Source organism: Leptopilina heterotoma, unplaced genomic scaffold (assembly GCF_015476425.1).
Source record: "Leptopilina heterotoma isolate Lh14 unplaced genomic scaffold, ASM1547642v1 Lhet_24, whole genome shotgun sequence".
Taxonomy (NCBI): domain Eukaryota; kingdom Metazoa; phylum Arthropoda; class Insecta; order Hymenoptera; family Figitidae; genus Leptopilina; species Leptopilina heterotoma.
Window position 1 is genome coordinate 392,000 of NW_025110956.1, and position 26,403 is coordinate 418,402.

General features: G+C 27.9%; 1 protein-coding gene across 5 annotated transcripts; it reads right to left on the reverse strand.

Annotated features, from left to right (window-relative positions):
- Positions 1 to 12,224: 12,224 nt before the first annotated feature.
- On the reverse strand, positions 12,225 to 25,139 carry LOC122502981. 5 transcript variants are annotated; one of them, XR_006301689.1, is made up of 6 exons: positions 24,751 to 25,139; positions 13,334 to 13,537; positions 13,118 to 13,266; positions 12,962 to 13,055; positions 12,575 to 12,652; positions 12,412 to 12,457 (listed from the first exon to the last, which is right to left on the reverse strand). XR_006301689.1 is itself a non-coding variant. In XM_043613356.1 (4 exons), the coding sequence occupies exons 1-4, from the start codon at positions 13,136 to 13,138 to the stop codon at positions 12,333 to 12,335; spliced, it is 309 nt and encodes a 102-aa protein (XP_043469291.1). In that variant the 5' UTR covers positions 13,139 to 13,348; the 3' UTR covers positions 12,225 to 12,332. The 5 variants fall into 5 exon arrangements, 2 of the variants coding, with proteins under 2 accessions (XP_043469291.1, XP_043469290.1); XR_006301690.1 differs by lacking the exon at positions 24,751 to 25,139 and adding an exon at positions 20,941 to 21,153 and having other exon boundaries at positions 13,127 to 13,266; XR_006301688.1 differs by lacking the exon at positions 24,751 to 25,139 and adding an exon at positions 20,941 to 21,153.
- Between the last annotated feature and the right edge of the window lie 1,264 nt (positions 25,140 to 26,403).

The window sequence follows — 26,403 nt, forward strand, 5'->3', positions numbered from 1 at the left end:
GTTTCATAAAAATTGAAAGACCCATGACCAACTTTGATTTTTTTGAGAAAATTTGACCCTAATGACTGCACTGTTCAGAACTGCACTATTGAAAGATCCTACTGTATTTTGAAAATTTTCTGAACTGCGCATGCGTCTATTTATTTTTTGACAGTATTCAGCTATGTCTTTTGTGATTCATGATTAATATTTTGTAAAACGATTTTTATATTCGTTAATCGTAGATATTCTTTATGCAAAAAATATCTTTTCTGCGTATTTCACATTTGCCGTTTTCATCAAGTAAATCGAAAAAGATAATTAAAATTAAGCTTTTATATATTTGATAATTTAATTCGTTAAAACTTTATAGCTAACCTAAAAAGCCTGAAATTTCACACAAGTGGAATCAAAATTTTGAAGTATTTTAATATATGTGTTTAAGTGTTGTACCGTTATAATAATGCTTGCATTTTAATGTTATAATTTACTATTTGTTATTTTTTTATTAATAACTAATGACATATAAATGTCATAAATAAATAATAATGAAGTCAAATATGTCAGACATTTTTTTAAAAAATTTTGGATTCGCTTGAAAATTATCATTCGGGGGTTTTCGGGGTCGCTAATGACGAATCCGATGTCAGTTTTTCAAAATTCAAAATTGCGGATCCAATATGGCATACCGTGGAGATCCACTTCACCCATGAACTTATTGGAAGGGTGAAATGCGTTAGGACATTTCAATGGAATTCCAATTTTTGCACTCTCTTTATAGCTGTTCTATGAAACCGGCATTTGTAAAATTTGTTCTGCTTTTATGATAACAACAAATTTTTTTTAAAAAATGTCCGCCATATTGGATCCGACATTTTGAATTTTTAAAAACAGACATCCGATTCGTCATCAGCGACCCCAAAAACCCCCTAATGATAATTTTCAAGCGAATCCAAAATTTAAAAAAAATGTCCGCCATATTGGATTCGCTATTTTGAATTTTGAAAAACCATCATCATATTCGTAGTTAGGGACCCCGAAAAACAAATTTCAGGTAATTTTGATCTATTTTTAAAAATCCGTCCGCCATATTGGATCCGCCATTTTGAATTTTGAAAAACCGACATCAGATTCGTAATCAGCGACCCCAAAAACCCCCGAGTATCAAATTTCAGGTAATTTGGATTGATTTTTAAAAATGCGTCCGCCATATTAGATCCGCCATTTTGAATTTTGAAAAACCGACATCAGATTCGTAATCAGCGACTCCAAAAACCCCCGAGTAACAAATTTCAGGTAATTTGGATTGATTTTTAAAAATGCGTCCGCCATATTAGATCCGCCATTTTGAATTTTGAAAAACCGACATCAGATTTGTTATCAGCGACCCCGAAAACCCCTGAGTAACAAGTTTCAGACAAATTGGCCGATTTTTTATTTTTGGCATTCTGGGCACATTTAGTGTTTTCCAGCCGGCAGTTAAGGGGTTAAATAACTTTTTTCTTTATTAAAATTTTTGTTGATTCTTGTCAAAATTGCATTCTTGACATGAAAATGATTCGTTTTATGTATATAAAGTACATATTTTATCAATATATTTATGGAATTAAATAAACAATTTTCTCAACGTTTTAAAAAGTTCGTTCAAATTCTATTGGAAAGAGAATTTTATAAAGATTCAATACCCGTTTCCAAATTTCGTAAGCCGCAATTAGGAAAGAAGAAACTACATTTTTTTAAATTGTATTAATTTGTTAACTTTTATTAAATAAAAAATTATAAAAAATTAAAAACTCTTTCCAATAGAATTTGAACAAACTTTCTAACACGTTGAGAACATTGTTTATTTTGTGCTAGTACACTACACGTATTTTGACTCAATATTTTTATTTTTTACAAAAAATTGAAATTTTTAAATTTTATCTTAACACTTTAAAATAATTATTCTAAAAAATAAAAAATTAAACAATTGGTATATATTATATTGTTGTTTGTTAACATTTATTTATTTATGACGCTATGTTGTCATATAAAATTTTTGAATTATAAAAGCCATACGGAAAAAGTAATTACATATCTCAAACTGTAATTTTTCAAAAAGAATGGTTTTTTATATTTAAACTTATTTTGGGCAGAGGGGGATGTCCGTTTTGCAGAGAATGCACTGCAAAAAGAGGTGTCTTATTTTGAGATGATCTTAGTGTCTTAGACACCAAAAACGTCTTAATTTAAGAAGTTTTTTGTATCTATAACACTAAAAACGTCTCAAAATAAGACACCTCTTTTCCAGTGTGCCCCATGTACATTCCGGAAAGAAAGACATTTTTTCAATGTTAGTAGTGGATACAGAACGAAAATCGTATAAAGATAAGTTAATGAATATTGAGTTTTTTCATCGAGCAATCAGTGAACTGTAAGTTATTTCTATATAATAAATTCTAAATTTTTTCCAATTTATATAGATAGAGCAAACAAATACTTTTAGTACAGAAGAGATTGAAATTAGTTTTTTAACCCTTAAACCGCACACTGCCGAATCCATCCTTAAACCGCACACTGGGTGTGCGACACCCGGGGACTTTTAAGTGTGTTCTCCAAGCTGGAATACGATATTATCTTTTGAAAAAATTATCTTATATAGCTCAGTACATCTATTTTGAAGGAAAATAGGTTTCATAATGATTTGTTTAATTTTAATAATTAAAAAAGAGTTTTTTAAAACTACTGAAATTACCTTAAGCCAAAAACTGGGTATCAGACAAACAGAAATTTTTCGCCGACAACTTCATAAAGTTATCAAATACACAAAGACACTTGGGAGACTAATGTCCCTCACGGAACATAAAGTTAAGTACAAAATGTATCGTCTAATAACGACACATGTTCAATTTTTACGAATTTAACCAAAATATTAGAGTAAAAAGCTAGAATATGGGTGTCGCATACCCAGGGTGCGGTTTAAGGGTTAAACAATATAAAGTTTTATTTATGATGTTTTGGCAGAGCCGGATTAAGGGGAGGACAGAAGGGGCCTCCAAATTGTTAAATAAAAATAAACACAGAATATACAAATATGTAATTTTTATAAAAAGGCTTGATCAAATCACAGACGTATATTTTTATTGTTAATTTTTAAAATTGGATACTTTTCAAAATTTCAAATTTTGCTCTACTGATATGCATAAAATGTGTGCTCTGAAGTTTGATGTATATTGTGTATTTGGATAAATAACGTGAATTATTCTAAATATTTTTATTGCATTTAGGATTTTCGTGTACATATCAAACTTGAAAAACTATCTGAAATGGACATTTTTGCCCTTCATTTCAAATGTGATATAACTTTAATAAAAATTTAAAAATTTCAGTTAATTTTTAATTGCCCAATCACTGAAAAATGAATAAAATTTCAATTTAATTGTTTTAAAATAAAATTATAATACATTGTGTTATAATTAACGAGGCAAAACAAAATCTTTACAAAAAGTTAATATATATTTTAGTTAATTTAAGTAGCATAGGGCCTCAAAAATTATTTTGCCCTAGGCTACTACTGGCCTTAATCCGGCACTGTGTTTTGGTTGTTTGGATTTAGAAAATTTAGTTTAGATGTAAGATGTCAGCGAGCGAAAGCTTATAAATGCGAAAGCTTTTAATTTTTATTCTTTAAGATCATGGATTTACTTTAACCCCTTAACTGCCGGCTAAAAAACACTAAATGTGCCCAGAATGCCAAAAATAAAAAATCGTCCAATTTGTCTGAAACTTGTTACTCAGGGGTTTTCGGGGTCGCTGATTACGAATCTGATGTCGGTATTTTAAAATTCAAATGGCGGATCCAATATGGCGGACGGATTTTTAAAAATAGATCAAAATTACCTGAAATTTGTTACTCGGGGGTTTTTGGGGTCGCTGATTACGAATATGATGTCGATTTTTTAAAATTCAAAATGGCGGATCCAATATGGCGGACATTTCTATGTTAGTTTTTCAAAATTCAAAACGGAGGATCCAATATATCGGATATTTTTTTTTTGAATTTTAGATTTTCTTGAAAATTATCACTCGGGGATTTTCGGGGTCGCTAATGACTAATCGGATGTCTGTTTTTAAAAATTCAAAATGTCGGATGCAATATGGCAGACATTTTTTTTAAAAAAAATTGTTTTTATCATAAAAGCAGAACAAATTTTACAAATCCTGGTTTCATAGAACAGCTATAAAGAGAGTGCAAAAATTGGAATTCCATTTAAATGTCCTAACGCATTTTACCTTTCCAATAAGTTCATGGGTGAAGTGGATCTCCACGGTATGCCATATTGGATCCGGAATTTTAAATTTTGAAAAACTGACATTGGATTCGTCATCAGCGACCCCGAAAATCTCCAAATGATAATTTTCAAGCGAATCCAATTTAAAAAAAAATGTCTGCCATATTGGATCCGCCATTTTGGATTTTGAAAAATCATCATCATATTCGTAATCAGCGACCCCGACAACCCCCGAGTAACAAATTTCAGGTAAATTGGATCAATTTTTAAAAAAGGCATCCGCCATATTGGATCCACCATTTTGAATTTTGAAAAACCATTATCATATTCGTAATCAGAGACCCCGACAACCCCCGAGTAACAAATTTCAGGTAAATTGGATCAATTTTTAAAAAGGTCATCCGCCATATTGGATCCGCCATTTTGAATTTTGAAAAACTGACATCATATTCGTTATCAGCGACCACGAAAACCTCCGAGTAATAAATTTCAGGCGATTTTAGACATTTTTAAAATAAAAATGCATTGTATTGTCCATGGCAAAGATTTTGAAAAATTTGCTAAAAGTGTTGTTTTTTAAAATTTATAACATTTTTATAATTCATTGAATTTAAAAACAGAAACGTGCGTCGCATTCTGCATAGCGTTGACTTTTTAGAAATAATTTTATTTTTAATTTTCAGACATTTTCGACTTTTTTACATCAATTTTTATCATGGCAAAGATTGTCAGTTTTCCGGCAGTCAGAGCAAAGTCCGAAATAGCAAAGATCTTTGCCATCGGCAGTCAAGGGGTTAAACAAAAATTACATCTAATCTAAAAAGGACGCTATTTATTTAAAAGTAATTTCCATCATATCTGTCAACTTTACGAAATAAATTCATGGCCAATAAAAAAGAATTAGCTTAAGTGATAAAAATTATAATATAATAGATTGTCATTTAAGGAATCATTTGAAGTTAATTTTTAAAACCAATCATTTAAGCCGTTTTCCGAAAGAAAAAATTCTATTATATTAATCCACGTTTAATTGTTAAGTATGATTAGAAGTGTCTTTCAAGTGATCCAGTTGAGGAACTCTTATATAGAAAAATTAGCCCTAATATAATTATTTATCAACAAATTCCATGTGGAAGAATTTTAAATAGTGCAAAGAAAATTAACAATCCTTTAAAATCGCAACAATATTGTGCTATACTCAAATCCAAAAAATCCTTTTATAATAAAGCAGTGTACAATGTCAAAAATAATATAGAAAAGTATTCCTTAAGCATAAAAATTTGTTTAGTCAAGTTATTGATTTAAATGATGATAATATGGAATCTGTTATTTTATAAAATATCGTTGCTCCAATTACCATAATAGCAAATATACATGATAGTGTAAAGGAAACAAATTCTTTATTTAAAACTTTCCAAGGACATATAGCAGAAAATCATATAAAGGCCGTAGCAGTATAAGCATGTAAAAAGTGCCCCCTCTTGGATTGGGTCCATATTTAGGGAATAATTTTGACATATTATGAGACTTATTTTTACAAAGTTTTAACTCGAAAAAAAATTTTGCTTTTGAGTTATACAGTTTTTTTGAAAAATTCAAAAAAATTCAAAAAAATTTTTTCCCTCCAAAATGTCTAAACCGATTTTCATAAAACATTTTTTTTGTACAATACAATATGAACAGTTGATAAAAAAAATTGTCGACCAAATTCAAACAAAAAAAGTCAGTAAAAAGTCAGTAAAAAGAAAATTTTTAAAAAATTTTTTTAAAAAAACATTTGTTTTTATTGAAATTTTTTTTGCACCACCGCCATTTTTTTCTATAAAATAATAGTCATTTCAAAAGTAACATATATTTTTTGCAAGATGATTGAAAGGGTACTTCATACTTTAAAAAATAAAAAACCAAATTTGGCCCCTAAATAGTACAGCTTTCTATATAAACGAGGGGCTAACATTTTTTAAAATTAAATTAAAAATTAATTAATACTTAAATTAAATTTCTAAAATGTTAATAATATATACCTGTTTATTGTAAATATTGATTTTTTAGTATGTACAAGATTTATTAAAAAAGTAAATGGACGTACACTATGTACCGTTGGGAATTACTGGTACGGCTGCATACGCACGGCCCAAAAACATGTCAATCTTTAAAACACAATTTTTTTGTAAATACAGTCAACTCTATCAATAGTGCCGCAAAATTGCACTGCGTTTACGACTTTTCTTGGAACTGTAGTACCCCCACTGTTTGTATATTTCTCTCTTAGGGGAAACTCGAAATTCAGAAGCCGTGCTAGAGACGCTAAAGTGGGGATAAATCTCGAGCGAGAAAGAGGAGAAGTGGCACTATTGATAGCAGCACTATTGGTAGAGTTGACTGTACACTGAGAAAACGATTTATTTGATTCAAAAAAGTTTTGTTTAAATCAAACTTAAAATATCTTTGCTATACAGTCAAACAAATTTAAGTTTAATTCAAACATTTTTTTTGGTTCATTTATAGAAATAATATATTCAATTCAAACATAATTTATGGTTGATTTTAAATTCTTTCTAATCAACATTTAAGTTTGGATCAAACATAACATTTTTAAACATATTCTTTGTTTAAACGAAAAGCCATTTTAGAGAGAAAAAAAATTTTTGAATTTTTTAAAAAAATTGTATAACTCAAAAGCAAATTTTTTTTCGAGTTGAAACTTGGTGAAAATAAGTCTTATAATAGGTCAAAATTATTCCCTAAATATGGACCCAATCCAAGAGGGGACACTTTTTACATGCTTATACTGCTACGGCCTTATCGTGCCAGACAAAAATTGAAAATAAAAATTAGAAAAAACTAATAAAAATATAATATACACTACCGGTCAAAATTTGGAGACCATCCCACGGTGCGTCTAGTCAAAATTAAATAAAAAATAATATTACCTCAAATTTTTTTGTCGATTCTGTATCCTACCTCTATATAGGCATATCTTATGAAGAGACGAAAATTGTAAGTTTAGCGCTTTTTTAAACGACGTCAATTACATTTTTTGATAATTTTTACATTTTTCAACATATTTTATATCATTTTAAACATATATAATTACGTAAGAACTTAAAAGTAAATATAGATCCAACAGAGTGATGCACGCTAAAAAAGTTCTACTAAAGTAGAGATAACAATCACTATAATAGCTATAAGTTTCACTGATTTGGCTACAGCGATAATCCATTTTCGCTGATCTGGCGAAAATGATATTTCTTGAGTTACCTTTTGAAAACAACATAACCTCAAAATAACACTTGATTGAAAAAATTTTTAAATTAATGTTCAAAGCGTATATTCAAATTCTATTAATTATATTTTTTATATTATAACTAATAAAATGTAAAATTAGTAAATTAATACGTATTTAGAGGTAAGAAATGTAAATTTGACATTTGTGATTTTAGAGACATTTTTATGAGAATGGTAAACTGTCAAATATTTCCAATATGGCTGACCAGTGAAATTCATTTTCTTTATATCAGAGAAACAGTTTGACTACTGCATTGGAAATCATTCACTAAATTAGTTGAATAGATTCTTTATGTTATTTATTTTTGAAATTAGCTGTTCCCCACAGTAAAAATTTTTTTCCGTGTGTATTTCACATTCAGTGTATGCTTTGTTATTGTTTAGTTTCGGTTAGCTCCGCTAACATTGATTTGATAAAAACGAAACAATAATTTAATTATATTAAAAAAAGCGTGGTTATAAGTGAAGAGTATTGTAAACTAGAGTAGCCCTTAAAAGTTTAAAACCGCTGCCAAGTTGTATATTTTTTTATAATTTTGGTGCTCATTTCATGAACACTTTGCTTCCTCATAGAGGTAATAATAACAGAAAAACCACTGCCAAGTTGTATATTTTTTTATAATTTTGGTGCTCATTTCATGAACACTTTACTTCCTCATGGAGATAAAAATAATATAAATATACTCTCTAAATCTGAATATGTGAAATTTCACTTATTGTACGTTATAAGTCGTCCTCTCGATCAATAAGTGCATATACACTTATAAATAAGTGAATTTTTCACTTATTCTGAGTAAAATTTCACTTATTCTGAGTGAAATTTCACTTATTATAAGTGCATATATGCACTTATTGATCGAGAAGACGACTTATAAAGTACAAATATGTGAATTTTCACATATTCAGATTTAGAGAGTATGAATAACTTTTTATAAATATGGTAAAAGTGATTGAATTTTGAGTCAATTAATGTATTTTTAAATACCCTACAAGATAGTTACAATAATTTAATAGTTAAATAAAAATTTTCAAACAAAAAAGTTGAGAAAATGTCATTTTCCAAAATTTTTGGTTTTTAAAATGCCAATAATTTCGAAATTTATTATCGAATTGGGTTCAAAAATAGGTCAATCGAAGCGTTTTTTAATGCTCTACAAGTTGAAAATGATAATTTTAAAGTTACTTTCACGTTTTTCAACAAAATTTTCAAAAAAGTCTTATTTTCCAAAATTTTTGATTTTTAAAAGTTTAATAACTCCGGTTAATATAGACGAAAAATGTTCAATTAGGGCTCAAAAGATGCGTCTAAAAAAACTCTACAAAATTATGGAAAAACATTTAAATAGGTATCCCAACATTTTTTGAAAGTTATGGGCAAAAAATGTTTCTTTGGAAAATTAAAAATCCCAAAAAAATTTAGTTAAATTTTATTAATCTATCACAAACTACTCACTTTATGTCCGCAGGTAAGATCTACAATTTAAAAAAAAATTCAACCCAAAAGCTCTTCATGATTTTGAGATATTTATAAAAATGTGATGTTTACAAACACATACACACATACGGAATGACATTTTTTAAAAATGTCATTTTTGAACTCCTGAGGTCGAATAACTTAAAGATATGTCAAAAAATCGAACTCGAAAAATTTTGATATTACAATACTTCCTCTATGAGGAAGTAAAATAATATAAAATATATTGAAAAATTTAAAAATTATCAAAAAATGTAATTGACGTCGTTAAAAAAAGCGCTAAACTTACAATTTTCCTCTCTTCATAAGATATGTCTATATAGGGCTAGAATACAGAATCAACAAAAAAATTTGAGGTAATATCATTTTTCATTTAATTTTGACTAGACGCACCGTGATCCATTTTCAGGTGAATGAAAAATATTTTAAATCATATAATGTAGTAAAACTAAATTTTTTTTATGTTTTAACAGATGATAAAATTTTGAATCAAACAAGATTTTTCAGAAGTTATTTGGCCAACATTTTATTTAGATACTTTTGAAAAATCGTCATTTTTAATGTTTTACAGAAATTTTAATAACTTCTAAAATAATTAACGCTTTTAGGCTTATTATAAAGGTGATTTTCTACAGAATGAGAAATACGAATATGGCAACACTGCTAGAGGTACGTACGTCTGAAGAGTAACGCGCTTCTCTATATACAGGTGAGGTGCCTTCGTATGTTCTGTATCTATTAAATATATATCATAAAAATATAAAAAATCTTTACCCCTCTTTTGACAAACTTGTCAATAAAACCCCCCACATTGTATATTTGCATTAAATTTTTAAATATTTTTAAAACAAATAAGGGAGGCGAGAACGTAGGGCTCACGACACGGAGGTGGCAAAGTACTGAGTACTCAAAGTACTATCTATATATATATGGTGGATATCACGTCAAAAGTTCACCCAAAAAAAAAATGTTGTCCAATTATTCCCAAATTTTTTTTATGATATGCCCTATAGGTTAGTAATTTGTCGGATAAATTTTTTTGAATTTTATAAAAAATTGTTCGAGGGGGAGGGGGTAGAAGTTCTGAACTTTTGCGTGAAACGCTCCACTTTGATTATTTTTTATAATTAGAGAAAAAATTAAAAAAAAATTAGGATATGGTTTTTTTTAGATTTTTTTCATGGGTTTTCGAATGGCACAGTCTATTTTCAAAATTTTTTTTATTTTGACACAAATTTTAAGAAAATAAAACTAAATTTTAACTTTTCGAATCTTTGGGTCCATTTTTTCTTTTTCCTTTTATTTTTAAATGAAAGCTGAGCTTTTTTCTGATAAAATACTTGTTTTCCAAAAAACCGTTTTTTTTGTTTTCGAGAAATGAATTTTTGAATATAGCGCATCACGTCGTCGCGCCGCAATTTAGATTATAAAACGTTCCATTGAACTATTTTCTGCATTTTACAGGGTTGAGACTGACATTAGAACAATATAATGCCTGCATTATAGTTTTTTTTATTTTTTTAAATTAAAAAAAAATTTAATTTTTTTTAATTTTTAACAAATTTTTTTTACAATTTTATTTTTAATTTAATGCCTGTATTTTATTTTTTTGTTGGCTTTTTTTACTTTAGCTGTTCTCAACTTTGGCTCTGCATTTTTTGTTTTAGTGCCCTTACTTTTTGAATCTTTTAATGCTGGAAACTCCACATAATTTAAACCCAACGAAGTTTTTTTAAGGAACAATTTTTCATCATTTGTAGGAATATCCTGTCGAGTCAAAAGATTAGAAAAATAAGGGCACTAAAACAAAAAGTACAGAGACAAAGTCAAGACAGCTAAAGTAAAAAAGATAACAAAAAGAAAAAATAAAATACCCGTTTTGAAAATGTAACGAAATCAGTATTTTGAAATATTTAAAAATCGGAGGAAATTTTTCAACAACAAAAAATAAAGAAAATTGGAAGAAATGAAAATAAATAGAATGTAGGCATTAAATTAGAAATAAAAGTCTAAAAAAAAATTTTTTTTTAATTTTGTTAAAAATTATAAAAATTAATTTTTTTTTTAATTTAAAAAAAATAGAAAAACTATAATGCAGGCATTATATTATTCTAATGTCAGTCTCAACCCTGTAAAATGCAGAAAAAAGTTCAATGTAACGTTTTATAAATTAAATTGCGGCGCGACGACGTGATGCGCTATATTCAAAAATTCATTTTTTGAAAACAAAAAAAAAGGTTTTTTGGAAAACAAGTATTTCTTTAGAAAAAAGCTCAGTTTTTTTTTAAATAAAAGGAAAAAGAAAAAATGGACCCAAAGATGTAAATAGTGAAAATTTATTTTAATTTTATCAAAATTTGTGTCAAAATAAAAAAATTTTGAAAATAGACTGTGCCATTCGAAAGCCCATGAAAAAATCTAAAAAGCCCATATCCTAATTTTTTTAAAATTTTTTCCTCTAATTATAAGAAATAATCAAAGTGGAGCGTGTCACGCAAAAGTTCAGAACTTCTACCCCCTCCCCCTCAAACAATTTTTTATAAAATTCAAAAAAATTTATCCGACAAATTACTAACCTATAGGGCATATCATAAAAAAAATTTGGGAATAATTGGACAACATTTTTTTTGGTTGAACTTTTGACGTGATACCGACCATATGTATATGTAGATAGTACTTTGCCACCTCCGTGTCGTGAGCCCTACGTTCTCGCCTCCCTTATTTTTTTTAAAAATACTTAAAAATTTAATGCAAATATATAATGTGGGGGGTTTTATTGACAAGTTTGTCAAAAGAGGGGTAAAGATTTTTTATATTTTTATGATATACATTTAATAGATACAGAACATACGAAGGCACCTCACCTGTATATAGAGAAGCGGGTTACTCTTCAGACGTACGTACCTCTAGCAGTGTTGCCATATTTGTAAGAGAGAAACGTATTGGTTATGTTTACGTTTTTGAAATAATTTTAGTATGCTGTTAATAGACAACAGCGTTTATCTTAATAATGCTTTTTGATGCAAATATTTTTAATAATTTATTTCAATAATTTCTTACAGGTATGATTAAAATAACTAAAGTTTATAAATAAATTGCTATTGCAGTTTACGTGAAAAATGACTGAAAGTACAAATAGTGTATTAATTATGATATACGTTTACATTTATTAATTTAATTGAAATAAAACAAATATATATCTTTATCTGCACATAACCTACTCCAAAATAGCGTTGATATTTACAGTGAAAAGTATTTGTCAATAACAAATTACTTAGCGCATTTTCCTATTAAATGTTGTATTTTGGATCTTATTTGTGCTATATTTCTCCTACTTCCGGTTTCTTGACAAATATTTTAATTTCTTTTGTGGACGGATAATTTCCCTTTTCAATAAAATTCATAAAGTGAGAATTCATTGATTCTAATTCATCTTTCGTCCATCCTGAAAAAAATTTAGCCTTGAATATCTTTTTTTAGTTTATTGTAGAAACAAATAAAAAAATTTATTTCTTTAATTGAATACTCAATTCAGTTGTATGCAAATGTGTATATTGCTTACCAGATTTTTTAATTTTCTGCTTCTTTGGAACTGTCGTTGTGTATGAATTTGGATTACTATCATGATTTAAGTCGATATCTGAAACGTAAATATTGTTACTCTTTATTTTTCATTTTAAATAAATTGTTATTATTTATTGTACTTTCTCAGAAATATATTTTTATTATGATTAATGGTACGTGAATAAAATTTCTAAATAAAATTTAATTTAATTAAGTTTTCCATTTCATCTCAAATAAGCTCTCTAAATTGTAAGCATTTAGAAATAATAGATTTACAAGCTAAATAAATGTCAGTCACTTATTTAAACAGTAATATTTCTACTACAAATTTTGGAAGAGTATTTTATATGAAGATATTATTTTTTTGTATTGTTTACAATTGTACCTTCACTATTGTGTATATGTATCAACATTGGATGAGGTGATGTTGTTAGTTGTATTTTTAATAACTTTTGATTCAGAGGGTTTATCATTATGATCTGTAAAAGAACATGTCAGAATTAGCTAAAACAAACTTAGTATGATAAAATTTGTTTGTTACCTTCGGTACCTTCTTCTGCATATTCCAAATTTTTATCAAAATCAATTTCAGTTAAGGATTTTCCTTTGTACTCTACAGGCAGTGATCCTTTTTCTATCATCATCAATAATTTTGAAACTTTTGCCGTCTGATATATGTCAACTGGTAACCTGGAAATAAATATTAATATATTGTACATTAAAACTTAAAGCATATTTTTCTAAATTACTAACTTACTCATAAAATTCTGCATGTGTTTTTTCAGTATGACCCATAAATTTCGAAAATTGGCTTGTTTCTTCTTTGGACATGTTGAGAATTTGAGCTACTGTAGCAATCGGTTTCCTAAATTTGTTGCTAGACATTGCTTCCGGATATTGCAACTTCATTTTTTTGGTTAAGTAACGAATTGCAACATCACCTTGCCCCCATTTAATTTTACTGTTAGGAATAGCAAAAACATAGTCATTTTCTAGTGAAATGTATTTCTTTCTTTCCTCTAACAATATCTTTATTAATTTTTGTAATAATTCGGGAACTGAAATGACTACCGCTCTGGATCCCTTTCCACTATTCACGATACGTTTGTACTTTGTTGTTAATATATTTTCTGATTCTGTCAGTGCACTTTTAAAGTCTGTAAAATTTGATCTTGTCTCTTTTTTAGGTAATCTTGGATTTTTAAATATTGTACGTCACCTATCCGTCTTCGGTTAAAAAGAATTACTAAAGCCAATATACAGTGCCGCTCAAAAAGATTTGCCCACCCTACGGCATGGAAGGGCAATACAAAAAGTTTTGTATCTTCAATAATAATAAAGATAAAATCTCAATCAAATATTTATTTTAAAGCTTAAGTATTTGACTTGAAACGATGCCAAAAGAAATTTAAAAAAAAAATTTTTTATTGTTTAATTGCTAAAAATAAAAAAAATTTCACTTTTTTTTAAAAATTTCAAATTCATACAATTTCTGAAGAAATCATCACATTTAAAATCTATAGATGTCATTTAAAAGCATTTTTTGTCACCTTTCAAACGATTTTTTAAAAATTGCTCTACGATAATTTTTAAGAAATATATGTATGATCATTTGTTTATAAAAATAGCCTATTTTTTCAATTGTTGGTAACTTGAGAACAATTGATTTTTAAAAAAAATTGTTAGGGAGAAAAATGTGCCTTTTTGTGCGTAGAATTAGAAAAAAAATATTTAAGCATTGAAAAAAATTTTTTTTTTTACATTTTTTTTTCTGTATATATTTTTAACCCCTTCAGTGTGTAGCTAAAATATAACAAAATGGTCCCAAAATGTGTAAGACCTTCTTGTAAATAAATTTTCATGACAATAGGTACTAAGGGGTTTTTGGGGTCGCTGATTACGATTCCGGTGTTAGTTTTCAAAAATTCAAAATGGCGGATCCAAAATGGCACGGACACGATTTTGAAAAATTCATTGGATTCGCTTAAAAATCGTTACTCGGTGATTTTCGTGGTCGCTGATTACGAATCTGACATTAGTTTTTTAAAATTCAAAATGGCGGACACGATTTTGAAAAATTCATTGAATACGCTTAAAATTCGTTATTCGGGGGTTTTCGGGGTCGCTGATTACGAATTTGTTATTAGCTTTTCAAAGTTTAAATGGTAAGAATTATTAAAAGAATTTATCCACTTTTAAAATTTTTCAAAATTTTTGGCGACCATTTTGGATGAAAAATTATTTGTTTTTAAAATCTTACTTCAGATTCGTGATCAGCGACCCCAAAAACCCCCGAGTAAAAATTTTTAAAAGAATTTATCCATTTTTGAAATTTTTCAAAATTTTTAGCGGCCATTTTGGATGAAAAATTATGTATTTTGAAAATATGACTTCAGAATCGTGATCAGCGACCCCAAAAATCCCCGAGTAAGAATTTCTAAAAGAATTTATCCACTTTTGAAATTTTTCAAAATTTTTGGCGGCCATTTTGGATGAAAAATGATTTATTTTGAAAATCTGACTTCAGAATCGTGATCAGCGACCCCAAAAACCCCCGAGTAAAAATTTTTGCGAATATACGTTAAGATGTTTTCTTGTTCGGGCCATGACGTGTATACACGTCATCCACTGTTTGGGCCAGTTTTTTTCATGACGTGTATACACGTCATCCACAGTCAAGGGGTTAAGACAAATAACATATACTTATCAATACATATCGATAAAATCGAATACAACAAAAATCATCACTGTTAAAAATAACAGTTAATAATTACACTTTTCAAATCATTTCGACGAAAAAAATATTTAATATTTTTACTCTCAAAATGTTTAACAGTAAAATTATTAACAATACTGATTTAATTGTTTATAAACAAATAAATGTTTTATATTTAATGTTATTTAAATATTTGAAAAGTGTAATTATTAACTGTTCTTTTTAACAGTGATGATTTATGTTGTACTTGATTTTATCATTGATAAGTATGTTATTCGTCTTAAAAATATATGGGGCAAAATTCCTCAACTGTCCAGGTCAAAAAATAAATTTTCTCTAAACTTTGCTAAAATGTTACTATTATTAGTAGAAGTGTAAATATAAATTTTTTTTGAATTTGATAAAATATTTTTTGAGTTATGGAGTTTCAAAATTTTGATGTTTTTGAAAATATCTTTTGTTCAATTTAATATAATGATAAATAAAATTAATTAAATTTAAAGTACGAATAGTGATTTTTAAAGGGGTTTTCACGGGCTATAAGCTGGTGATGAAAAAAAGTTGTTTTCTTTCAATTTGACCTTGAAATTCAAGGTCAAATTCTTAATTTCAATATATCTCAAAATCGATGTTTTTTATTTTTTTCTAACCTATCCTAATCGAAAGCTTACTTTTTTTCCTATGAGCTATGTAAAAATCAGAGTGGGACAATGGAAATTTTTAAAGAAATTAATTATAAATCATCATTTTCTATGTAAAATAATGATAAATTATTATTTTCCTCAAAAGGATCTATGGCCCCACTCTGATTTTTGCATGGCTCATAGGAAAAAATGTAAGCTTTCGATTGGGATAGGTTATAGAAAAAAAACATCGATTTTGAGATATATTGAAATTAAGAATTTGACCTTGAATTTCAAGGTCAAATTGAAAGAAAACAACTTTTTTCATCACCAGCTTATAGCCCGTGAAAACCCCTTTAAAAATCACTATTCATACTTTAAATTTGATTAATTTTACTTATCATTATATTAAATTGAAAAAAATATATTTTCAAAAAAATCAAAATTTTGAAACTCCATAACTCAAAAAACATTTTATCAAATTCAAAAAAAATTTATATTTACACTTCTACTAATAATAGTAACATTTTAGCAAAGTTTAGAGAAAATTCATTTTTTGACCTGGACAGTTGAGGAATTTTGCCCCATCCATATACAGAATGAAAAAATGAAAAAATTTTTTTTTAATAGTTAAATACTTTTTTTCTAATTCTACGCACAAAAAGGCACATTTTTTCATTAACAATTTTTTTCAAAAATTAATTGTTCTTAAGTTACCAACAATTTAAAAAATAGGCTATTTTTATAAACAAATGAACATATCTTTCTTAAAAATTATCGTAGAGCAATTTTTAAAAAATTGTTTTAAAGGTGACAAAAAATGCTTTTAAATGACATTTCTAGATTTTAAATGTGATGATTTCTTCAAAAATTGTATCAATTTGAAATTTTTCAAAAAATGTGAAATTTTTTTTTTATTTCCAGCAATTAAACAATAAATTTTTTTTTTAAATTTCTTTTTGGCATCGTTTAAAGTCAAATACTTAAGCTTTAACATAAATATTTGATTAAGATTTTATCTTTATTATTATTAAAGATACAAAACTTTCTGTAATACCCTTGCATGCCGCAGGGTGGGCAAATCCTTTTGAGCGGCACTGCATATATATATATATATATATATATATAAAGAATACAATGATGACTTAATCCTAATTATCAAAGGTCCCGAAAAACCGCGAGTAATAAATTTAAAAAAATCTTTAAAATAATAAAGACCGCTATATTAGATCCGTCATTTTGAATTTTTAGAAACGGACATGGGATTCGCCATCAGCGACCCCGAAAACCCCCGAGTAACGATTTTCAAGCCAATCCAAACAAATTTTAATTATATTGTCCGCCATATTGGATCCGCCATTTTTAATTTTGATAAACTAACACCAGATTGGTAATTAGCAATCATAGAAACGCCTAAGTTGTAACTTTCATGAGCTTACCTATTTTTTATTGCGCTGTGTATGGTATAATTTGTTTGTTTAAAATCTTAGATGTATTTTTGAGGTTAGGTTCGATATATTTTATGTTTTATATGAATTTTCAATTGAAAAGCTTATAGAATATTTTATTTAAATTAAGGGATCTCAGAAAATTATCAATATGCGGTTAGATTCAATTTTGATCATTCAAAAGTGACCATTTTAACGATTTTAGGGTATTTTTTGAGGTTAGGGCGAAACCAGGACCCATTGGCCAAATTCTGATGGCGGATTCGAATTCAGCGCTTCGAAATACATAGGAATACATATGTCTCGACCCCTGATCAAGACACTTAATTTTTTTGTGTGGCTGTGTAATTTTTGGGCACTACAAATTAGACAAACAAAGTAAACAGAAAATCCACAGGAAATTTATTGAATACATATTTGAAAAAAATTAATTAATTTTGAAGTTAAAAAACAATGTGTTCTAATCAATATATAAAAAGTGAATAGTAAAAACAATATTTTTTATTATTATAATACAACGTTGGGACAATGTCTTTTGCTTCATTTTTTAGTTTTTAAGACTTAAAACGATATCAATCAGGGTACTGGTCAAAGATTAGTCAGTCCGGCAAAGATGAGCCCTGATCCGCCTCTGTTAGTTACATAGACGTTATAGCATTGTCAAAGCATTAACGCAACGTTCATGATATCCAAGGGCATGTGAACATTGTAAGTTCGGACGTGCAGGTCGATGTATCTCTCCAAGATAGCAGGAAGTTTCCGCAAGGGGAACGCATCCTGGTATCTCTTCTCAGAGTTTACCCTCTGGAGGCGAAATATAATTTTAAGCAATTTTTATAAATTGTAATTTATTAAAATTGCCTTAAAATAGTTTTAGATAAGTACTTTAAATTTTCTCGTTTGAATTTCACTTTATTTTTAATTTGATGCAAAATTCGAAATAAGCGTATGTCGTCCGCCATATTGAATTTTAAAATCTACTACAAGATTCATTTAAATAAACAAGAATTACTTATTGATAAAAATATTTGTTAATAAAAGTTTTTTTTCTTTTCTAAATTTATAAAATATTAAAATCAGTTATTATGTACGGCATGCTACAAAACAGAATTTATTTATTGCTAAAATTAAATTTTTAAAATGGCTCTAAATTATAATTTGGGAAGGCACCAAGCTGTCAAGATTTAAAGGACCTTGTTTATTTTTGCGGGATCGTTATCCTACTTTTCAAAGATACCTGCGATGCTTCATTTAATTTAGTGTTTTAATTGTCTTGACTCTATTTCTGGAGTATTAAAGAAAATAAAACATATTTGGGTGATTCTCCGCGTAGCGCACAATTTAATGTCCCTCATATTTTTTAAGAAATCAGTTTCATATATTCTAATAGATTCAACGTAGATAACTTATTTCCATGATAACAAATAAAAGTCTATAGTCGTTTTCATTTAAAAGTTTATAATTTTACTTAAAAATCTGTTTTAAGGTGCCAAAACGTCATTGAGAAAAACAAACACTTATGAAAAAAAAATTATTTTTTAATATTCTTGTAGATATTTCTTGTCCCCTGTTTTCGCGTCATGGTATAATCACTTTGTAAAATTGCATAATTTACATAAAAAATCAAATCAAAAAATTACTTAACATTAATAAAAAGCATTAATAAACTCTCCTAAGTAAATTACTAAAAAATAAATTAATAAAAAAATTCCTTTTTCTGTTTTATATGTGTTACAAGCATGAAAGTTGCATAGGGAATCACAGAATCGTCATGGTTGAATCATAATATATTTGCAATAAAATGAATAATTATTTATATTTCACGTCAAAATAAGTTTAGTAGTCTAAGGTTAGTGAAAACAAAAGACGTGTAAAAAAGAAATTTTGAAATCGATAATAATTTGCTTAAAAAATTAGTTTTTCTTGTGCATCATGGTGTAATCACAGCGTCATGGTCAAATCACTTTTTCATGGTAAGGCTTTTCTGTATTGAACTGTGTCACTGAAGCACTCATAAGTATAAGGAAGATTTTAATTTCAGGTAAATAATGAGTAATAAAATTAATTTCTACAAATTACCGCATAAATTTCCATAAATTTCCACATATTTCCGAAATTTGTTTTCTTAATTATTAATTTTGACACAATTTACTGTTTATTGCCGTACAACTTTCTATAAATTTCTATAAATTACCAAATTTTTAATAATAATTTAGGCTTTACATATTTTTATAAATTATAGCGAAAATTTCTATAAATTTCCATAAATTACCGAAATAATAATTTTTAAATGAGATTTAGGGGAGAGTAGGCTACATTGAACCAGCGTCAACAGTGAACCACTTCAATTTTCTGAGAAATGACTGAGTGAGATTTTTTCTTATTCAATATATAAGTTAGTTTTACCGAAACAGACTATGTATAAAAATTTCCGACACGTAAGTATATTATTTACAAAGAAAAACTAAAAAATTGTTTTTGACGTACAAAACAAAAAATTTGGTGGAATTATAATGACGTTTTTTTATTGAAATAGGAAGTTTTAAAAATTTGTAGACTTGTGATTTATTTCGCTTAGGGTGTCAACTTCAATATTCCGATGTGATAAAGAACTTTAAATCTTACACAAATTTATTATAAACAATTTTTTTTGTGAATGTCATGTGAATAAAGTGAGTGCGGCATCATTGAACCACCCGAAAATGCAAAGAATTTTCAATTTTAAGAGTGGTAAAGCTATCTGCTCTACTAATAAGTAAGAAAAATACTGGAAGACATGCTTTCATCACAATTGTCAACGAAATTGTTACTTTTGCAACCTAACCTGACATTGAAATATATTAATCTCTTGTATTAACAAATAATAACTATTTAACAACAATTTTCTATTTTTTTGAGTAGAAAATAAGATTTTTTACAATGTGTAAGTGGAAATATTATTTTCGAAGAAAGTTGTAGTGTTTTATTAGAGGTGGTTCAATGTAGACACACATTCTTCAAAATAAGAAAAGTGTAACTGGTTAGAAAAAAATTAAATTTCATTATTTAATGATAATAATTTGTGTTTGTAATGTGTGTATTAACTAAACGAGTACTTTAGTTTTATTTTCATACAAAAACCTGATCAAAATTTGTAAAATTTAATTAGTTCTTGGACTTAATAAAAAACCCGGTTCAATGTAGCCTACCCTCCCCTACGCTATAATATTTTTTTTAATTCCTGCCAAAATTTTGTTTGACAGAACCTGTCCAAACAGTGAATTTGTTAATTATATTATACTTGTTTACAACGAAAATTATAAACAATTTTTCCGGCCAGCTATGAATTTTTCTTCCTAGAGCCTTTATCTTCAAAAAATATATTGATAATAATCAGAACGATAAAGATTTTTTTTTAATTTCATAAACCAAATTGTGCGCTACGCGGAGAATCACTAATTTGGCAATTTACATTATAAAATTTATTTAAATATTATGGCAAAACAGAACACAGAAATTAACAAAACTTGCAAATGTTTGTGTCATAGGATGTGGAATTAGTATAGAAATAAAATAAAAACGATACAGAATTACTTACGTCTACCTTCATATTTCCACCCAAAGGGCATAATTTCTTTGAGACGGCAAGTGAATTCAATACATTTTTAAAAAAGTTCGTCAGCTGTATTGGATTTTCCATTTTCAATTTCAAAAATTTGATACATATCTTGTAATGTCTTCAATTGTCATTTATTTTATAATTTTTTTAGCTTTGAGGAAAAAATATATAAAATTTTTTACACTGTAATGAAAAAGGGGTGCCCACTCAATTATTCAGGATACTGTATAATATACAGTATATATTTATATATAACTAAAATTCATTTGTTTAAAATAATATATACTTTTTTGTAATAAACATGTAAGCAATTATTAGAAGAAATATTTTTTAGTGTATAAAAATAGAATGTGGACAAGAAGGGAATGAAGGAAAGGAAATTTTCATTCTCTGTCTATGATATCGGATACTTGAAATACAAGCGTGTGTAGTAGACCGCATAGGAACGAAATATTAGACAAGAGGTCTTGCGGCCGGGAAGGTATTGCGCCTGGGTTGCAGAATACAACAAAGTTGTGGCTGCTGTGATGATTTAGTCTCGGCCTTAATGGAGCTATAAATACTAGCTTTTCGATATAGGAAGAGAACACTGGGCTCGCCGAGTACGATGGCCATACTATAAGAGAGTTGGCCCCTGTTACGGTCGCTCATCCGAAGTCGTACAGTTTGGATCGATAATCCGATCTCTTGATAATTAGATTCTCTGCAATCAATTCTGCAAGAAGTAGAACGTTGTTTGTATCGCTATGTAAAAGGTAGAACCAGTTAACTGGCAGTTGGAAGACATTAAATCATACATTATTTTTAACATCGACTAGTCTATTATCTTTTGAAATAGTGTGATTTAATAAAATACAATATACAAAAATATTGCACTCAAATTCGTAGTAGTGCCCATACAATCGTGGATAATTTGTATTTTTCTCACACCTAACCTAATCCCTTAGATAGGAATGAAACACTTATTTTAGTGCAATAAAAAAGTCACAGTCTTGAGACAAACGGGGTTGGATTTTTAAATTTTAATTGATTTTTCCATATTTGACTCATTTTAAAATTGAAGTTTGTACAGAGTATTATAAAATTGTGTACGTTTAGAAAAATTTTCTTTTTTGTTAAAATATTTTGCTTTAATCGCAGCAGCACGCAAACGTAGGATTAAACCCAAAAAAATTAAGCAGAATACCTAGACTAACTGACTTACTTATTTTCTATATATATAAAAACATTTTCTGCACATCACCATTTAAAGTCTTTAAAAAAAATGAGAAGAAAGGCAATAAAGAAGCATTTCGAGGACTCCTATATATCAGAGAAGAACAAACTAGCGAACTCTTACTAAGGTGCAACGATGCGAGAGTAAAAGAATTCTTCGAAATAAGTAGAAATCCAGTATAAAAATAATAGGAAATTTGGAAAAGTTTCGTCATTGGGAAATGACACGAGTGGTCTTTATAGCGTTGAACCGACGCCTGTATTGACAAAAGTGTCCGACGCCTTTCTTATAGACCTATCTTACTCATACTATTTTCTTTTTTCAACAGACCATTTTCTGATATTACAAATGTAGCGGATTGTCAAAAATATAGTGCAAGTGAGACAGAAAAAATTAAAATGTGAAAATAAGTATAAAGAAATAGGAGGGTGTACGATTCAATGAAATCACTACAAAGAATGGAATATCGCAGTTTAGGACTAATATAACATTTTAATGTTTAATAATTCATTTTAAATTGTTAACTTGTTATAAATTATAAAAATCTAAATTTTTCTGAAGTTAGTTAGTTTTTACTGCCGTTAGGAACCGACATGTTTACTTATACTTATATTACTTTTGTATGAAAGGGCTCGTTAGAACCAGTATAAGATTATAATAAATAAATTATTCACAAAACTTCAATAGTTTTTGTTAAACAAAGATTTAAAAACTGATTCTTATTTATTTTTCTAGGGAAGTTACCATTATATTGGTAAAATGGTTATTGTGACAATGAAAATAATTTATTTGTTAGTAAAAACATGCTTAACTGATTGAATTAGTCAAATTTTGACTGATTCAATCTAAGAGTGTATTCACAAAAAATTCTGCTAATAAGAAAAAAAATCTAAAGACTCAAATTTTTTTGACACTAAGTTAGGATATTTTTATCTCTTTTTTCCTATATTTCTGAATTTAAAAACAAAATTATCAAATTGGCTAAAATTTTTAAGTAAATTTCTAAAAATGCTCAAAAATTAAAAATCAAAGAGTTCATTTTTTGATATTACACTACGGTAGTGTATTCTCGTGAATTTTTTTTATGAATCTTACTTACCTTTTGCGAATTTGTGACTGTCAGTTGAATCTTGAAAACCCTACTTCAGATTGGCTATCAGTAACCCAAAAAGCTACCAGATACCAAGATTCATAAAAATGCAACAGATTTTCAAATTCTCGTCATACAATTTGATTTTCGAAAATCTGCCTTCATATTCGTAATCAGCGACCTCAAAAATCCCTAGATAACAAGTTTTAACAAAATCCATAAATTTTAAAAAAAATTTGTCCGTCATTTTGGATCCGCTATTTTGAATTTTAAAAATCTGACTTTATATTCGTAATCAGAGATCTCAAAAACCTATAGGTACCAACTTTTATTAAAATCCATAAACTTTTAAGAAAATTTCTAGAAAATCACCAATTTCCAAACAATTTTGTCCGAAACTTGGATCCGCCATTTTCAATTTTTAAAATCTGACTTCATATTAATAATCAGCGACCCCGACCCCGTCATTTTCTTTATTTTGTGTGGCTGTGTTAGCAATCACAACTTTGGCAAAAGCAAAGGAAAAGTTTGAGGAGAAAATTGATGATTTTCTTAGAACCGAAAATGTGACAAAATCTATTTTTTTCTTCCACACTGTGCCAATATTTTTGACAAAGTTCAGATTACTAATTTTTTTATTACCAAAAATAGTTAAAAATCGATTTATTTCCTCCCATACTTTGCCCATGTTTTTGCCAAAGTTCGGATTGCTAATTTTTTTATTACCAAAAATAAGACAAAATCGATTTTTTTCACCCATACTTTGCCCATATTTTTGCCAATGTTCAAATTGCTAATTTTTTATTACGGAAAATAAACAAAAACGATTTTTTTCCACCTATACTTAGTCCATATTTTTGCAAAAATTCAGATTGCTAATTTTTTCATTGTCAAAAGTAAGAGAAAATCGATTTTTTTTCTCCTATACTTTGCCCATGTTTTTGACAAAGTTCAGATTACTAATTTTTTCATTACCAAAAATAGGAAAAAATCGATTTTTTTCTCCCATACTTTGCACATATTTTTTTCCAAAGTTTAGAAGTATGAAAAACGCTTATTAGCAATGGTTCGCTAGATTTTTCCCATACTTCAAGTATGGATGAAAGCTTATAAACTTTGGTCGAAATCTGTGCCCAAGTTTTGACGTCTTTCGCTATCTTTTGCCCAAAGTTATATACTATATAAAAGATCGCTCTTTCTCCTTACTTTTTTGTTTATCAATTTTATAAATTATATTCTACGATTCCCTTTATATACTACAATGTAATAAAATTAATGGTTTAATGGTTTTCTAACCGTGGGTTTGATAATTTTGCAAATAAAAAAAATCACAGAGTTTATTGAATAAATTGTGATTAGTTTGAAATTAAAATTTTGTAAGCATAAATAAAGTTTTTATTTGTTGCAAATAAATTTGAGTGGAATTAATTATTGTTTAGAAATGCGTATATTTATAAGTAAATAAAAATTAAATGACTCTTACCTTAAAACTTTGTAATAAATATTTTACAAAAAAAATAAAAATTTCTTTTTGAAAAAACAAGAAAATTTGATGCAAGATTCTTGAAAGCAGAACTATTAATGTTTTCATACAGAATCCCTTATCTATGAGATTATCCTCCTGATGCGCAGGTACACAACGCAACGAATGACTTTGTTTTCACCTTTAAGCATCTACACTTTCTTCCACGAATCGATAAAATAATCAATAATTGTTTTCTTTCAATCTTTTATCTCTCTAACACATACATACCCTTACACTCTTCTTTTTATACACACACAGAAACTCTTTTCTTTTATTACAAACACACAAACATAGACAAACTGATACTCTAAATTATTATTTGCACACACACATACACACTAATTTTATATCTTTTTTCTTTATCATACTTACACACAGTGACACTTACTCCTTTTTTACATACAAACATACATACATTAACTTTTAATATTTTCTTTCTATTTATCATTATAAATTCTATTAAAGTTTTCCGGAAAAATTAAATCTTATTGAAACTAAATAAAATATCTACTCGGCAATTCTACGTTAAATTTAAGTTGATCTATTAAAATCTTCCAAATATTTTTTTTTCTTTTCTGTATTAACCTTTTAACGCCCAAATGTACAAAATTTTGGCATGAAGTTTGAGGACTTATTTCGGTACTTAACCCTTTGAGGGGCACATTATTCATATAGACGGATTTTCTTTACAACTCATGTCTTAATATTTTTGGGGTCGCTGATTACGAATTTGAAGTTAGTTTTTAAAAATTCAAAATGGCGGATCCAATATGGCGGACACTCTTTTTAATTAATCGGATTTGCTTGAAAATGTTTACTCGGGGGTTTTTGGGGTCGCTGATTACGAATCTGATGTTAGTTTTTAAAAATTCAAAATGGCGGATCCAATATGGCGGAAATGTTTTTTAATTAATCGTATTCGCTTGAAAATGTTTACTCGGGGGTTTTTGGGGTCGATGATTACAAATCTGATGTTAGTTTTTAAAAATTCAAAATGGCAGATCCAATATGGCGGACAATTTTTTTTAATTAATCGTATTTGATTAAAAATGTTTACCGGGGGGTTTTTGGGGTCGCTGATTACAAATCTGATATTTGTTTTAAAAAATTCAAAATGTCGGATCCAATATGGCGGACAATTTTTTTTTAATTAATCGGATTCATTAGAAAATGTTTACTCGGGGTCTTTTGGGGTCGCTGATTACGAATCTGATGTTATTTTTTAAAAATTCAAAATAGCGAATCTAACATAGCGGTCAATTTTGTTTTAAATTAATTGGATTTACTTAAAAATTGTTATTTGGGAATTTTCGAAGTCACTGACTTAAAAATTTCTCCGCTAATTATTAACCCACAATCTAAATTTAAAAATAAACTAAACATTGGTAAACAGGGACTACAACAACCTTCGAATAACAAGTTTCGTGACAATCTAATAAATTTTTACATTTGTCATCTGACATATAATATTGGATCAGCCATTTTGAATTTTTAAAAACTGATGTCATATTCGTAATCAGCGACCCCAAAAACCCCCGAGTAACAATTTTTAGTCGATTTTAAAATGTTTAAAAAATTCGTGATTTTTAACAATAATTTATGAATTTTTTT

What these genes read in the sequence shown, in the direction of transcription:
- LOC122502981 (XM_043613355.1), bottom strand. Translation starts at nt 13,138, where the DNA reads ATGCAGAAGAAGGTACCGAAG. An exon ending in ACATATACACAATAGTGAAG is followed by an intron (nt 12,653 to 12,961) that starts GTACAATTGTAA and finishes TTTACGTTTCAG; the next exon opens with ATATCGACTTAAATCATGAT. An exon ending in GCAGAAAATTAAAAAATCTG is followed by an intron (nt 12,458 to 12,574) that starts GTAAGCAATATA and finishes AATTTTTTTCAG; the next exon opens with GATGGACGAAAGATGAATTA.